At 45.7% G+C, this 17306-nt stretch overlaps 1 protein-coding gene across 7 annotated transcripts in view; it reads right to left on the minus strand.

Annotated features, from left to right (window-relative positions):
• The window catches only part of mocos (molybdenum cofactor sulfurase), a 464568-nt gene that overhangs the window by 56813 nt on the left and 390449 nt on the right, over nucleotides 1-17306 (minus strand). For 6 of the 7 annotated variants that reach the window (XM_070881150.1, XM_070881149.1, XM_070881148.1 and 3 more), the window contains one exon: nucleotides 198-309. In XM_070881150.1, coding sequence (XP_070737251.1) covers nucleotides 198-309 — 112 coding nt within the window. Of the gene's footprint in view, nucleotides 1-197; nucleotides 310-1902; nucleotides 2309-17306 lie in introns of those variants that run through there. The other variant, XR_011593368.1, reaches the window with a different exon arrangement.

Below are 17306 nucleotides of genomic sequence, written 5' to 3' on the forward strand. Positions count from 1 at the left end.
TAAAAAATTAATGCTATTGCCTGAATCCATTTTCTTTCTCACTAAGCGAACTTGGCTGAAACTATTCCAAATATTTTACATTATTAGCTTTTGAATACCACAGCTACCATCTACTTGGCATTATTTTATTTTTTTTTCTTTATTATCCATGAGGAGAGTTATAAAATACATCAATGTCCTTTCTGGACAGATCCTACCTTTGTAATATCTGCTCCTTGAGGCGTAGAATGCTCGCCATGTTTATGAGAAGATACTGGGCTTCATTCACCAATGAGAGGGAAGATGACTGGGTCAAAGCTTGTCCTTGAACTGAAAATTAAATGACATCATTATTGTACATGTGGAAGATACTACGGGCAGCATTCTAATCCTTTGTTCTAAACATTCTAAAGTTATGTTCGGACAAATTAGTTGGATATTCCATTTCCGCTTTGAAATATATATTACAACAGCAGCTTTTCAAAATATGCTTTTTCTTGTTTGCTTTAAAATCTGAAACCTTTAGATAGAACTTTTTTCTTCTTTTCTCTGATGTTCCCCATCCTAATGAATCTGTTCAGTTAGTAAAATCAGGTAATTTAGAACACCTTCAATATTGAGCAGACACTTGAACATAAAGGATCATGGTGGAGAAATTTGGAACCACTCCATTTTGGGTGCTAGCTTTTAAAAGTTGAAAAAATTAGCGCCAGGCATTAATTTTCAACTTTAAAAAAATTAGTGTTTCTGTTCAAGGAAGGAAGTGGACCGCTAAATCAAGCGCTCCACTTCCTTCCTGGAGCGCAATAGTACGCAGGCGGTGCGGTAGTTGTACTGCACAATGGGCCGTGAAGCACTGCCCATTCAGAGGCTCCTTCCCTTCCTTAAGGGGAGGGCCATCACTGCAGACTCTGCATTGGAACCACTTATTTGGTCCTCGATGGCAGCCGTGATCCAGCCCAATGCACTGCAGTAGAGTGCCGCGCTGATCGATCGTGGCCGAAGAGGATTGAAAAAAATTGACAGACACCAGGGTAGAAATTGTTTCACTTACCTCGGTCACCTCACCTTTAAGTTTCGCCCCCGAAGTGCCCGGCCTCCCAATCAATGCCTCCTGCAGCTGCCAGTGTTTTTGCCCGGTGATGCTGCAGGGGGTGGAACTGAAGTTCGGGTCCGGGCCACTACTGGGGCGATGCGCACGGTAATGACAATACGATCTCCGGGCAAAGGAGATCGGGGTGCAACATCCTACCACTGCCGCAAACCTCCCGCAGATGTTAGTGGGAGTCGTTCATCTAGCCACGCCCGGTTGGTAAGGAGGCGATAACGGGAGGCACGAAGGAGTCCAATTTCTCGGCCCATAAGTTGTAGTCCACAGCATGCTTTTTAATTTCTTTTGCAATGAAATGCATGTCTTACTCTATAATATCACCAACAGTTACTAAACAGATAGTGAGGCAGCACTCCCCATACACTCTACATTAATTAAAATATGTATTTTTAAACAAAATATTGTTCTCCTTAAAGAATAAGGAAACCTAACCTGTAATTAATAATACTTTCATTTATTTAGCATCTTGTTACACCAAAATGCATCAGAGCTTAACACACAAATTACTTTTGAAGTGTAGTGACTATTAACGTAGGCAAATGCAGCCACCATTCTGGGGCAGTGATATCCCACTAACAGTGAATGAAATTAATGAATAGTTGATCTACTTTTAATGGCGTTGATTGAGGGAGGAATATTGGATAGACACTGGGAGTACTTCCTATTCTTCTTCGAATGGTGTCATAGGATATTTATTGTCTATTGGAGCATGCAGGACCACAATTTACCAATGAAACAAAAGCAAAATACTGATGACGGGTCATTGACCTGAAGCGCTAACTTTGTTTCTCTCTTTACAGATGCTGCCTAACCTGAAGAGTGTTTCCACCATTTTCTTTTTTTATTCCGCAATTCACCATCTCATCAGAAGGCATCATGACAAAGATGGAATGTTTTATACGGGAGGTTTTCCTGCGTCTTCTAAGCGCAATGAATATTAAAAAATTGGTCAGGTTGGAGTGTATCCAGTTCTCTTCATTTAAATTAAGGGAGGAAAATCGGGTGGATTTATTTACAGGTGTACAGTCCAATCTACTGGATTTTCCGATATTCTCTGAGCCCAAGTGATCCATTGTGCCTGGGCGCAGATACAAGATAATCTTCTCTTATAGGTGTTTTCTGTGACTGTTTTGTAGATTCTTTTAAGAGAGATACCCCCCTTAAAATGGTTTCTGTATTTCATGCTGGGAAATCAGCTGCTTCTCTGGCCTCACCGATCTATATCAGAAAGAAGATAGTTAATCTGTTGATTGCCAAAAGACATAATACCCAAGATAAAAACAAGAATCCAAGTGCTTGAAACACTTAACCTACATTACTGCTCAATTAATTGACACCACAATCTAATTAGTGCAATTTTAGTTTCGAAACCCTCATCGACTCCTCCGGGTGGTCTTCAACAGGCCTTTTATATATGTGTTACTGTAACAGTCTATTTTGTGAGTAATTATCTTGGGTTAGCAGATTGACTTCTTAAAGGGCAAAACTGCATTTCTCATCATCATAGGCAGTCCCTTGAAATCGAGGAAGACTTGCTTCCACTCAATGGGCTCAAAATTGGCCCACCCTTTTTTTCAACGCACTCACTGGAGATGTGCCGCTTTTCTGCGTTGAAAAGTGCTCCGAAAAAATTGCTCCCCACTTTGGCCGCTGTCCGGCCTCTCCCGGGCAGTGTGGCCAGTTGGGTCCAGGGCGGAGCCAGCATCCCGCGCTGAAAACAGTGCGCGTTGGAGTGTGCGCACATGTGCAGTAGCTCCTCGCCCCCAGCCTCTCAGTGTGTTGCTGCGGTGTGGGACCCGATCATCATCATCATCATACCGGCTACTGGTACGTCCCGCCCCTATCCCAGGTCAAGTGGCCTTCTGCACAGGCCGGCCCGCTGCCTTCCCGGGCTGAAGATGAAGGTAAAGTAGGACTTTCTTACTTTTATTTTTTATTTGGATATTTTGAAAAAAATTATGTAAATATGTTTTGTTTCTTGTGAATAGTGGTGACCATTTGTCAAGCCTATTCGCCTGGTGCTATTGTGAAAGAAGAACATAAGTGATGGAGGAACACTGAGAGAATATCTTATTTATTGAAGTAGACTTTATTTAGATAATATGGGCTCAATTTTGGCCCAGTATAATCATTGCAAATAAATAGTTGTTTAAATTAGTTGTGAGATTAGGGCAATTTAATTCAACTATCTTTTACTTCTTTTATTTTTGTAGTTTAAGCTTCCATGAATGCTTCTGTTGTATAGTAAGTTAACTTTACGAAGTTTGTCATATGATGTCCTGTTTAGCTGTTTGATCCTATTCACATTCTTTAGTCAAGTCATTAAGTTCTGCTGGCCTCCGATGTACCTACCTGCGCCGATTTCTTAACTCTCCGCTAGGGTTTTCTGAAGTGGCCTAAGTAGATCAGCTGGCCAAAGTGGCCTAAATGGCCAAAACTGGAGTAGGTGGCTGGTAACGCCCCCTTTTGAGAAAAACTAAACTAAACTAAAAAAAATCGTAACTAACTCACTTACATAGGCGCAAATTGAATGTGCAAAATGGGGATTTTTAAGATGCTCCAAAAAAATCAAGTTGCTCCAAAAAACGAAGCAAATCCTGGCCAATTTTGAGCCCTAAAAGTGAGTTCTTAGGTGACTGAACAGTCCAATATGGGAATTACACAGGTGGGACAGACAGTCATTGAAGGAAAGGGTGGGTGGGGAGTCTGGTTTGCCGCACGCTCCTTCCGCTGCCTGAATTTGCTTTCTGCATGCTCTCGGCGACGAGACTCGAGGTGCTCAGCGCTCTCCCGGATGCTCTTCCTCCACTTAGGGCAATCTTTGGCCAGGGACTCCCAGGTGTCGGTGGAGATGTTGCATTTTATCAAGGAGGCTTTGAGGGTGTCCTTGAAACATTTCCTCTGCCCACCTGGGGCTTGCTTGCCATGTAGGAGTTCCGAGTAGAGCGCTTGATTTGGGAGTCTTGTGTCAGGCATGCGAACAATGTGGCCCGCCCAACGGAGCTGGTCGAGTGTGTTCAGTGCTTCTATGTTGGGGATGTTGGCCTGATCGAGGACACCAACGTTGGTGCATCTGTCCTCCCAGGGGATTTGTAGGATCTTGCGGAGACATCGTTGGTGGTTTTTCTCCAGCGATTTCAGGTGTCTACTGTATATGGTCCATGTCTCTGAGCCATACAGGAGGGCGGGTATCTCTACAGCCCTGTAGACCATGAGTTTGGTGCCAGATTTGAGGGCCTGATCTTCGAACACTCTCTTCCTCAGGCGGCTGAAGGCTGCGCTGGCGCACTGGAGGCGGTATTGAACCTCGTCATCGATACCTTGATGATAATAGGCTCCCAAGGTATGGAAAGTGGTTCACGCTGTCCAGGGCCAGGCTGTGGATCTTGATGACTGGGGGGCAGTGCTGTGTGGCGGGGTCAGGTTGGTGGAGGACCTTTGTCATACAGATGTTTAGTGTAAGGCCCATTCTTTCATATGCCTCAGTGAAGATGTTGACTATGACTTGGAGTTCAGTTTCTGAATGTGCACAGACGCAAGCGTTGTCCGCGTATAGTAGCTCGACGACAGAGGATAGGATGGTCTTGGATCTGGCCTGGAGACGACAAAGGTTGAACAGGTTCCCACTGGTTCTGTAGTTTAGTTCCACGCCAGCGGGGAGCTTGTTGAGTGTGAGGTGGAGCATTGCAGCGAGGATGATCGAGAAGAGGGTTGGCGCGATGACACAGCCCTGCTTGACCCTGGTCCGGACGTGGGTTGGATCTGTGGTCGACCCGTTGGTCAGGATCACGGCTTCAATGTCGTCGTGGAGCAGGCGGAGGATGTCAAACTTTTGGGGGCTGCCGAAACGGAGGAGGACGCTCCATAGTCCCTCACGATTAACAATGTCAAAGGCCTTTGTAAGGTCAAAGAAGGCCATGTACAAGGGTTGGTGTTGTTCCCTGCATTTCTTTTGCAGTTGTCGCGCCGTAAAGACCACATCCGTTGTGCATCATAGTGGACGGAATCAGCACTGTGACTCTGGGAGGAGCTCCTCAGCCACAGGGAAAAGACGGTTGAGGAGGAGTCGAATGATGACTTTCCCAGTGGCTGATAACAGGGAGATTCCTCTGTAGTTGCCGCAGTCGGACTTGTCCCCTTTTTTAAAGATGGTCACGATTACTGCATCTCTGAGATCTCCCGGCATGCTCTTCTCGTTTCAGATGAGAGAGATGAGGTCTTGCATTTATGCCAATAGTGCCTCTCTGCCATACTTTAGTGCCTCAGCGGGGATTCCATTCGCTCCCGTTGCCTTGTTGTTCTTGAGCTGACGGATGGCCTTTTCTACCTCATGCAGGGCTGGGGTTTTGCTGAGATGGTGGCGGGTAGCATGCTGCGGGATGGAGTCGAGGACACTTGTGTCAAAGGCAGAGTCTCGGTTAAGGAGCTCTCCAACGGGACCTGACTCCCTCGGGGTCCTTGATGAATGTCTCCCTGTTCTTGGCCAGCAGTGGGGTGGAGCCTTGGGTGCTCGACTGCGGTGAAGAATCCTCGCATATCATGGCTGTCAGCCAGCTGCTGGATCTCCTGTGCTTTCTCCACCCACCATCTATTCTTTAGGTCGCAGGTTTTTTGTTGGACCTTGGCCTTAATCCGTCTGTAAAGCTGCTTTGCTGCTCCCGAGTTGGTTTGTTGTTTTAGGTTCAGAAATGCCCTGTGCTTGCGATTTATTAGCTCTTGGATCTCCTGTTCATTCTCATCAAACCAGTCCTGGTGTTTCCTGGTTGAGTGGCCGAGCATCTCTTCGTAGACACTGGTTATGGTGGCTTGGAGGGCAGACCAAGCGCTGTGGGCATTCTGCGTCTCGGGGTCATCAAGGGTTGCCAAGTTAGCAGTGAGGCGCTGGTTGTATAGGGCTCTCTTAGCTGGGTCTTTGAGTGTCCCGGCATTGATTTTTTTGCGGCACTGCTTCTGCTGCCGTCGCCGCTTTGGGGCTATGTTGATGTTGATGATGGAATGGATTAGGCGGTGGTCCATCCAGTAGTCATCAGCTCCTGTTATGGCACGGGTGATGCGCACATCCTTGCGATCCCTGGCTCGAACGATGACATAGTCGAGCAGGTGCCAGTGTTTGGAGCGAGGGTGTTGCCATGATGCCTTGTACTTGTCCCTCTGGTGGAACAAGGTGTTAGTGAGGACAAGGTTGTGTTCTAGGCATTTTGTCAGGAGCAGGGTACCATTCGAGTTGGTTTTCCCTACCCCCTCTCTGCCGATCATGCCTCCCCAGAGGTCTGTGTCCTTGCCGACTCTGGCACTGAAGTCGCCGAGGGGGATCAGTTTGTCGTCCATAGGGACGTGGGACAAGGATTGTTCAAGGCTGGAGTAAAATCCCTCTTTGGCCTCATCCATTGCGTCGAGTGTTGGGTCGTACGCACTGACGCGCACCGGTTCTGGGATAGGGTGAGTCGGAGAGTCATGAGGCATCGCTAATCCCTCAGGGAGAGTCTCTGAGTCGGTTGACCAGCTCGTTCTTGATGGCAGAACCGACTCCGTGGATGCGGCGTTCTTCCTCTGGTTTGCCTTTCCAGAAGAATGTATAACCTCTAAGAGTGTGAGAAGTACCAGTTTTAGACATGACTGATTCTTTTGTTTGTTACAATTTGGGACAGTCTTCAATGGACACGAATGCAAGATACAAACTCTGTAGGTACGAAGGCCTAAGTAATTCAGAATGCAAATGTTACTGGTAGGGAACTGGGTTCCAGTATCTGTATTTGTTTCAGTTTTTCAACGCCTGTAGTTTTTTTTCTTTTATTAATAATTGCTGGTAGGAATTAGGGTACTACTTAAACTACCATGAAGAGTCAAAAAGCTTACCTGAAAAGTCTACAAAGAAAGACTATTCAAGGGAACTAAACTATCTGGTTTGCCTCTTTAAATCTTTTATGATCTGGTTCAAACAACAATGTTACTTGTAGAGACTTTGACAAATGGTGCCAATTACTGTTACTGTAAAAGACTTTGGGGGCGAAATTGTGCTCGCTAGCGCTCGTTTTGTGGGTGTTGCAAGGCCCCTTAGGGTTCCAAAATGGTGCCTGTTGTACGCGCACGTGCATACTTCTGACGCGAAGTGCGGCAGATATCATATTGGTAACATCTTCCGGCATTATGCAGAGCAGGCGGATCATGACATCATTCAGCATGCAACACTGATTTGATGCCACGGTGCCATTTTAGAGCTCCACACTTCAGCCGATGCCCTCTCTTAACCTCACATAGCTGAACACGATGTTAAGCAGCAAGAAAGTCCCCCAGGGCTATTTATAGGGATCAACTACTTACAGGTTAGTTGCTGGTTTATTTATTCTGGCTATTGCTATAATTCTACCTGTTTTTGATACTATACATAGTTGTTTCAAGTTTCAAAAGTCTACAGGGAGGGATGTGGCAGGTGCTGAATTACTTTTTGCTGACTTCAAGGCTTCTGCACAAATCCGTTGCTCTCAGACATGGGTGCACTAGTAGGCCTTCCTCTTGGAATCGAGCATGATGCAGAGGCTAGGCAGAGCAGCGCAAGCTGCAAGAGCAAGGAGGATAAAGGAGAGAAGGCTTTTCAGCAAGAGGCCATATCTGTCCAAGGTGTTTAGGGAGTAATTCTACTACCTGAACCTCAGCGATGAACAATGCTGCTGCCACAACTTCAACCTCAGAGAAGGCAAGGACCGCATTGCCAGTGGCTGTGAAAGTGACCGATGAACTTTTATACGTCTGGCTCCTTCCAGGCTGCTGCTGGAGATATCAGCAACATCTCGCAGTTTGCAGTGCATTATTGCATAAGGGAGGTCTTTGAGCCTCTCTATTCAAAGAGAGATAGCTTCATTTCATTCCCTCTTGCCAGAGAGAAGCAGGCGGAGCGAGCATGAGGGTTTACAGGGATTTCAGGCTTCCCCATGATACAGGATGTCATTGACTGCATGCACATTGCTTGCCGTGCACCTCATGTGAACTCTGCCAAGTACCTGAACCGAAATGTATTCCATTCCCTCAATGGTATGTGACCATAGGTAGCACATCATGCATGTCAATGCCCGGTATCTGCAGCAGTCGACTGCACCAGCTGCATTTCAGCCAATACAGCAAATCAAAGTGTGGCTGCTGGGCGACCAGTGCTATCCGCTGACGACATGGCCCATGACTCCGACTTGCAACTCGTGTGCAGCATGCATACAATGAGAACCATGTTGCCACAAGAAATCTGACAGAGCAGATGATTAGTATGCCGAAGCAACAATTCCGCTCTGGAAGAGCCCTGCAGTACTCGGCTGAGTGGGTCTCAAGCTCTGTGGTGGTCTGCTGCATGCTGCACAACCTTGCCATCATGAGGGAACAGCCCTTGCCTTCAGCTATCAGGGGAGAAGCTGAGCAGCAGGAACATGAGGGGGAGAAAGAGGAGGAGACGGAAGAGGAAAGAAGGCTGAAACCTAGATAGCCCATTTCCGCCCGTGAAGAACTAATTCAAGTGTGTTACCAGTAACCTCAACCCCAATTCCCCTTTCACCAACAGTCCCACACTTCTTACCTTCCCTCTGTCACTGACCATCACATTGTCCTCTTGGCCACAATGCAAAAATAAAAGTCAACTCAAAATACAGATTCAAAACCAAACCATTGCATATTGCATACAAACTTAAACTGATCACCCTGTTTCTACCTCTGTCACATCGCCCGACTCCGTCCCTGCTACAGCTCATCTTTGTAAAAATTTGTTCCTGGGATGTGGGCATCGCTGGCAAAGCCAGCATTTATTGCTCTTGAGAAGGTGGTGGTGAGCCACCACCTTGAACTGCTGCAGTCCATACTGTGAAGGTATTCCCATAGTGCTGTTAGGGAGGGTGTTCCAGGATTTTGACCGAGCGACTATGAAAGAACAGCGATATATTTCCAAGTCAGGATGGTGAGTGGCTTTGAAGGGAACTTGGAGGTGATAGTGTTCCTATGTGCCTGCTGCCCATGTCCTTGTAGATGGTAGAGGTCGTGGGCTTGGGAGATGTTATCGAAGAAGCCTTGGCGAATTGCTGCAGTGCATCTGCTGCTGACACCCTCATCCATGCCATTGTTACCTCTAGACTTGACTATTCCAATGCACTCCTGGCCGGCCTCCCAATTTCTACCCTCCATAAATGTGAGGTCATCCAAAATTCTGCTGCTTATATCCTAACTCACATTAAGTCTCATTCACCCATAATTGCTGTGCTCGCTAACCTACATTGGCCCCCTATTGATGCATGCAGCTAATGAACAGGGCACTTTAGCACTGGCTGCACGCAGAAATCATTATAATGAGCATGCAGCACAAAGTTGGTGTGCTGCTGCATTACACTGAACCGGTGAGGGTTAATTGCGCATCTCGATCCCTGCACCTGTTTTCAGGCACTATCCAATTTAACCCCACAGATCCTTGAAGAAATTTGTTTGGCAATTCCGTCTCATACTAAAAGGTTTGGCGTGACTGACATTAATCACCTTAAGAAATTATGTAGGCGTACCATTGAAATCCTATATACACATCCAAAGACATTAAATAGGTCAATTGTTCACCCAGGGCAAAATTCCACATAATATTGCAAACTAGGCATGCTTCGATCAAAGGGATCAAAAATGCTTTCCTATGAAAGTCGAAATTTGTGTTAGATATGAGAAGCACATCTGGTAATAACTGAAATTGTGTCATCCTCCAACATGCAGCAAAATATTAAGCAGATTCAATAGGAAATGTGATGTGTGTACCCACTTTTCCAAGGTTATCTCATTAGAATAGCTTCAGGAAGAGATTTGGACAGTTGCAGGGAGTATACGAGTGATGGGAATGGAAAACTGCTGGTAAGTGAAGTTTAAAGGGGTGGGGACAATTAAAGGGAGTGGCACAATTAGGCGACAACAATTTTGGAAGTCTCAAAGGTCATCTCAGGTCATTAGCAACCTTTTCCAGAGTTGAATGAGGAGGAGAGTAGAAATCAGAGGCAAAACTGGAAATTCAAGATGCAGGCATGAGTCTGTGATAAGTGACAGAGAAGTCCAGCACCTGATCCTGCTTGATAACTGCTAAAGTCGAGGTGGTATTGCATGAGGAGAATTGCTCCCTGTGCCAACTCACAGCACTATCCCATCAGATATGCATTCATGAATGTGGAGCAAAGTTATTGTCTATTATTAATTAGATGTGTCAGCCCCATGCTGCATGGTAGCTGCTGGTGTCTTTGCACCAATGGTACAGCTTTGTTCTCTGCTGACTCAGACCCTATGATGTCAGATTTCCATGGTCATTGCCAAGAGGCATATCAAGGTCTCCAGAAATAGTTGGTGGTTCATGGTCATTGACATACCTTATTTCATGCAGTGCCACTGAAAGCAATATCTCTTACAATTCATCATCATCATAGGCAGTCCCTCGGAATCGAGGAAGACTTGCTTTCACTCTTAACATGTGTTCTTAGGTGGCTGTACAGTCCAATACGAGAATCATAGTCTCTGTCACAGGTGGGACAGATAGTCGTTGAGGGAAGGGGTGGGTGGGACTGGTTTGCCGCACGCTCTTTCTGTTGCCTGCGCTTTATTTCTGCATGCGTTCGGCGACAAGACTCGAGGAGCTCAGCTCCCTCCCAGATGCACTTCCTCCACTTAGGGCGGTCTTTGGCCAGGAACTCCCAGGTGTCAGTGGGGATGTTGCACTTTATCAGGGAGGCTTTGAGGGTGCCCTTGTAACGTTTCCACTGCCCACCTTTGGCTCGTTTGCCGTGAAGGAGTTCCGAGTAGAGCGCTTGCTTTGGGAGTCTTGTAGAAACATAGAAACATAGAAAATAGGTGCAGGAGCAGGCCATTCAGCCCTTCTAGCCTGCACCGCCATTCAATGAGTTCATGGCTGAACATGAAACTTCAGTACCCACTTCCTGCTTTCACGCCATACCCCTTGATCCCCCGTGTAGTAAGGACTTCATCTAAGTCCCTTTTGAATATATTTAGTGAATTGGCCTCAACTACTTTCTGTGGTAGAGAATTCCACAGGTTCACCACTCTCTGGGTGAAGAAGTTTCTCCTTATCTCAGTCCTAAATGGCTTACCCCTTATCCTTAGACTGTGACCCCTGGTTCTGGACTTCCCCAACATTGGGAACATTCTTCCTGCATCCAACCTGTCCAAACCCGTCAGAATTTTAAACGTTTCTATGAGGTCCCCTCTCACTCTTCTGAACTCCAGTGAATACAAGCCCAGTTGATCCAGTCTTTCTTGATAGGTCAGTCCCACCATCCCGGGAATCAGTCTGGTGAATCTTCGCTGCACTCCCTCAATAGCAAGAATGTCCTTCCTCAAGTTAGGAGACCAAAACTGTACACAATACTCCAGGTGTGGCCTCACCAAGGCCCTGTACAACTGTAGCAACACCTCCCTGCCCCTGTACTCAAATCCTCTCGCTATGAAGGCCAACATGCCATTTGCTTTCTTAACCGCCTGCTTACCTGGATGCCAACCTTCAATGACTGATGTACCATGACACCCAGGTCTCGTTGCACCTTCCCTTTTCCTAATCTGTCACCATTCAGATAATAGTCTGTCTCTCTGTTTTTACCACCAAAGTGGATAACCTCACATTTATCCACATTATACTTCATCTGCCACGCATTTGCCCACTCACCTAACCTATCCAAGTCACTCTGTAGCCTCATAGCATCCTCCTCGTAGCTCACACTGCCACCCAACTTAGTGTCATCCGCAAATTTGGAGATACTACATTTAATCCCCTCGTCTAAATCATTAATGTACAATGTAAACAGCTGGGGCCCCAGCACAGAACCCTGCGGTACCCCACTAGTCACTGCCTGCCATTCCGAAAAGTACCCATTTACTCCTACTCTTTGCTTCCTGTCTGACAACCAGTTCTCAATCCACGTCAGCACACTACCCCCAATCCCATGTGCTTTAACTTTGCACATTAATCTCCTGTGTGGGACCTTGTCGAAAGCCTTCTGAAAGTCCAAATATACCACATCAACTGGTACTCCTTTGTCCACTTTATTGGAAACATCCTCAAAAAATTCCAGAAGGTTTGTCAAGCATGATCTCCCTTTCACAAATCCATGCTGACTTGGACCTATCATGTCACCATTTTCCAAATGCGCTGCTATGACATCCTTAATAATTGATTCCATCATTTTACCCACTACTGAGGTCAGGCTGACCGGTCTATAATTCCCTGCTTTCTCTCTCCCTCCTTTTTTAAAAAGTGGGGTTACATTGGCTACCCTCCACTCCATAGGAACTGATCCAGAGTCAATGGAATGTTGGAAAATGACTGTCAATGCATCCGCTATTTCCAAGGCCACCTCCTTAAGTACTCTGGGATGCAGTCCATCAGGCCCTGGGGATTTATCGGCCTTCAATCCCATCAATTTCCCCAACACAATTTCCCGACTAATAAAGATTTCCCTCAGTTCCTCCTCCTTAATAGACCCTCTGACCACTTTTATATCCGGAAGGTTGTTTGTGTCCTCCTTAGTGAATACTGAACCAAAGTACTTGTTCAATTGGTCTGCCATTTCTTTGTTCCCCGTTATGACTTCCCCTGATTCTGACTGCAGGGGACCTACGTTTGTCTTTACTAACCTTTTTCTCTTTACATACCGATAGAAACTTTTGCAATCCGCCTTAATGTTCCCTGCAAGCTTCTTCTCGTACTCCATTTTCCCTGCCCTAATCAAACCCTTTGTCCTCCTCTGCTGAGTTCTAAATTTCTCCCAGTCCCCAGGTTCGCTGCTATTTCTGGCCAATTTGTATGCCATTTCCTTGGCTTTAATACTATCCCTGATTTCCCTAGATAGTCACGGTTGAGCCACCTTCCCTTTTTTATTTTTACGCCAGACAGGAATGTACAATTGTTGTAATTCATCCATGCGGTCTCTAAATGTCTGCCATTGCCCATCCACAGTCAACCCCTTAAGTATCATTAGCCAATCTATCTTAGCCAATTCATGCCTCATACCTTCAAAGTTACCCTTCTTTAAGTTCTGGACCATGGTCTCTGAATTAACTGTTTCATTCTCCATCCTAATGCAGAATTCCACCATATTATGGTCACTCTTCCCCAAGGGGCCTCGCACAATGAGATTGCTAATTAATCCTCTCTCATTACACAACACCCAGTCTAAGATGGCCTCCCCCCTAGTTGGTTCCTCGACATATTGGTCTAGAAAACCATCCCTTATGCATTCCAGGAAATCCTCCTCCACCGTATTGCTTCCAGTTTGGCTAGCCCAATCTATGTGCATATTAAAGTCATCCATTATAACTGCTGCACCTTTATTGCATGCACTCCTAATTTCCTGTTTGATGCCCTCCCCAACATCACTACTACTGTTTGGAGGTCTGTACACAACTCCCACTAACGATTTTTGCCCTTTAGTGTTCTGCAGCTCTACCCATATAGATTCCACATCATCCAAGCTAATGTCTTTCCTAACTATTGCATTAATCTCCTCTTTAACCAGCAATGCTACCCCACCTCCTTTTCCTTTTATTCTATCCTTCCTGAATGTTGAATACCCCTGGATGTTGAGTTCCCAGCCCTGATCATCCTGGAGCCACGTCTCCGTAATCCCAATCACATCATATTTGTTAACATCTATTTGCACAGTTAATTCATCCACCTTATTGCGGATACTCCTTGCATTAAGATACAAAGCCTGGCATGCGAACGATGTGGCCCGCCCAATGGAGCTGATCAAGTGTGCTCAGTGCTTCAATTAGGGTGCTTCTGGTGAGCAACCAATGAGCATTCACATGTCTTAATGTGCCATCTGGTCTGCTCTTCTAGCTTCCTTTACAGATAGGAGCCTCGACACGTAAAGTGAGATATTTTCACTTCTGCCTGCAGATACTGATACACAAGTACTGGTGGGTGGGGACAGAACATCTCTCACGCAGCTGGCATGCAGGGATGTAGCGTACTTATGTACTTATGCATTACCCCACAGAGCTTTGAGGCCATAATAGCTAAATATTTTACCAATGTCACTGAATGATACAGAATGGTAGGCACTAACCTTTCACCTTTGAGACTAGTCACAAATCCAGTCGAGTCAGATAGGTTGAAAATGTTGTCTGTCTGTTGGCTGTAAAGGCCTTATGTGAAATGACTAAGGGCAGTTTGAATCCAAATCCTATAGGGCCCTCATACTATAACCACCCCATATTCAACAATTAAGACATTCCATCAATTTGGTGATGTGGGAAATTTTAAAAATCTGACATTGGTAGGACAAAGGCAAAATACTGTGGATGCTGGAATCTGAAATAAAAACAGAAAATGCTGGTAATCTCAGCGGGTCAGGCAGCATTTGTGAAGAGAAAAACAGAGTTAACGTTTCAGGTCGATGACCCTTCATTGGAACTGGCGAATGTTTGAAATGAACAGATTCTTAAGGAGCACTGAAAGAGGGAGGGGAGGAAAGAACAAAAGGGAAGGTCTGTGATAAGGTGGAAGACAGGAGAGATTAGAGACACAAAAGGAATGATGGGCCGACTTGAAATGGTAATGGCAGAAGTTAGAAAAAGATGAGTTTAGATAGGGTCTGAATGGTGGAATAATTACCAGCTGCCATTGGAAACAGAGAGAGAAAAAAACATTACAGAAGATCGAGCGGAGGGGGGGGGGGGCGGAAAGGGGAGCCAAATATAGGCAGAGGTTATGGTCTGAAATTGTTGAACTCGATGTTGAGTCCAGAAGGCTGTAAAGTGCCTAAATGAAAGATGAGGTGCTCGAGCTTGGGTTGAGGTTCATTGGAACAGTGTAGGTGGCCGAGGACTGAGATGTCGGAGTGGGAGTACAACGGGGAATTAAAGTGACCGGTGACCGAGAGCTCGGGGTCACACTTACGGATTGAACAGAGGTGTTCCGCAAAGTGGTCACCCAATCTGCATTTGGTCTCCCCAATGTAGAGGAGACCACACCGTGAGTAGCGAATACAATATACTAAATTGAAAGTAGTATAAGTAAATCGCTGTTTCACCTGGAAGGAGTATACTAAATTGAAAGTACAACAAATAAATCGTTGTTTCACCTGGAAGGAATATACTAAATTTTTCTAACTTCTGCCATTACCATTTCAAGTTGGCCCATCATCCCTTTTGTCTCTAATCTCTCCTGTCTTCCACCCTATCACAGACTTTCCCTCTTGTTCTTTCCTCCCCTTTCAGTGCTCCTTAAGAATCTGTTCATTTCAAACATTATGCAGCTCTGACAAAGGGTCATCGACCTGAAACGTTAACTCTGTTTTTCTCTCCACAGAAGCTGCCTGACCCGCTGAGATTTCCAACATTTTCTGTTTTTATGATATTGGTAGTTCATTTCTGACAGTAAAGCTGGGACACATTAGACAGAGTAGAAGGAACTTTACTTTGCATCCATTCTTGGGAATTGATGCTGACATTGACTGCCTGTTGTGGAAACAGTTCTATTTCCCAGAATTGATATCGCTCACCATAATCAACAAAAAATATTTGAACAATTTTGACCCAATGTTTAAATTACTTTTTCCTGTAAATTTAATGTAAAATGTAATATAAAAATTGACATCAGTTCAGAAGAATTTGCTGTGGCATTGTTAGCTTAACAATGACCAAATACAATACAATTTGCTTATGCAGAGAAAAACATTACTACTTGTGTACCACTAGGCCAATCAGGCAGGTAGATCCATTAAGTCCCATCTTCACACTGAGGCCATCCTCCATCGTGTTGTGTGGCACTAGCACCATGCTAAATGGGATAGATTCAAAACAGATCTAACAGCTCAAAACTGGACATCCATAAGGTGTTTTGGGCCTTCAGCAGCAGCAGAATTGTATTCCACCCCAATCTGTAACCTCATGGCCTAGCATATCCCTCACCATTACAATCAAACCAGGGGACCTACTCTGATTCAATGAGGATTGCAGAAGAGCAAGCCAGGAGTAACACCAGGTGTACCTAAAAAAAAAAGAGGTGCCAATCTGGGGAAGCTGCAACACAGGACTACATGTTGCTAAACAGCAGAAGCAGCATGCTATCCAATCCGGTGAGCTAAGCAATCCCACAATCAATGGATCAAATCAAATCTCTGCAATCCTGCCACATTCAGTTGTGAATGGTGGTGGACAATTAAACAACTAAAGGGTGGAGGAGACTCCATGAATATCTCCATCCTCAATGATGGCGGAGCAATGCATGCGAGTGCAAGAGACAAGGGTAAAACATTTTCAACCATCTTCAGCCACAAGTGCCGAGTGGATGATCCATTTCGGCCTCCTCCTGAGGTCACCACCATCATAGAAGCCAGTCTTCAGCCAATTTGATTCACTCCATGTGATATCAAGAAACGGCTGAGGGCACTGGATATAGCAAAAGCTATGGGCCATGACAACGTCCCGGCTTTCGTGCTGAAGACTTGTGCTCCAGAACCAGCCGTGTCTCTAGCCAAGCTGTTCCAGTACAGCTGCAACACTGACATCTAACTGACAATGTGGAAAGCTGCCAGAGGATGTCCGATCCACAAAAAGCAGGACAAATTAAATCCGGCCAATTACTGCCCCATCAGTCTACTCTCAATAATCACCAAAGTGATGAAAGATATCGTCGACAGTGCTATCAAGCGGCCCTTACCAATAGCCTGCTCACCGATGCTCAGTATAGGTTCCACCAAGACTACTCGGCTCCAGACCTCATTACAGCCTTGGTCCAAACATGGATAAAAGAACTGAATGCCAGAGGTGAGGTGAGAGTGACTGCCCTTGACATCAAGGCAGCATTTGACCGAGTGTGGCATCAAGGAGCCCTTGTAAAATTGAAGTCAATGGGAATCAGGGGGAAAACTCTCCACTGGCTAGACTCATACCTAGCACAAAGGAAGATGGTTGTGGTTGTTGGAGCCCAACCATCTCAACCCCAGGACATTGCTGCAGGTGTTCCTCAGGGCAGTGTCCTCGGCCCAACCATCTTTAGTTGCTTCATCAGTGACCTTCCCTCCATCATAAAGTCAGATGTGGGGATGTTTGCTGATGATTGCAATGTTCAGTTCCATTCGCAACTCATCAGATAATGAAGCAGTCCAAGCAGCAAGACCAGAACGACATTCAGGCTTGGGCAGATAAGTGGCAAGTAACATTTCCGCCACACAAATACCAGGCAATGACTATCTCCAACAACAGA

Source organism: Pristiophorus japonicus, chromosome 5 (assembly GCF_044704955.1).
Source record: "Pristiophorus japonicus isolate sPriJap1 chromosome 5, sPriJap1.hap1, whole genome shotgun sequence".
In the NCBI taxonomy this organism is placed as follows: domain Eukaryota; kingdom Metazoa; phylum Chordata; class Chondrichthyes; family Pristiophoridae; genus Pristiophorus; species Pristiophorus japonicus.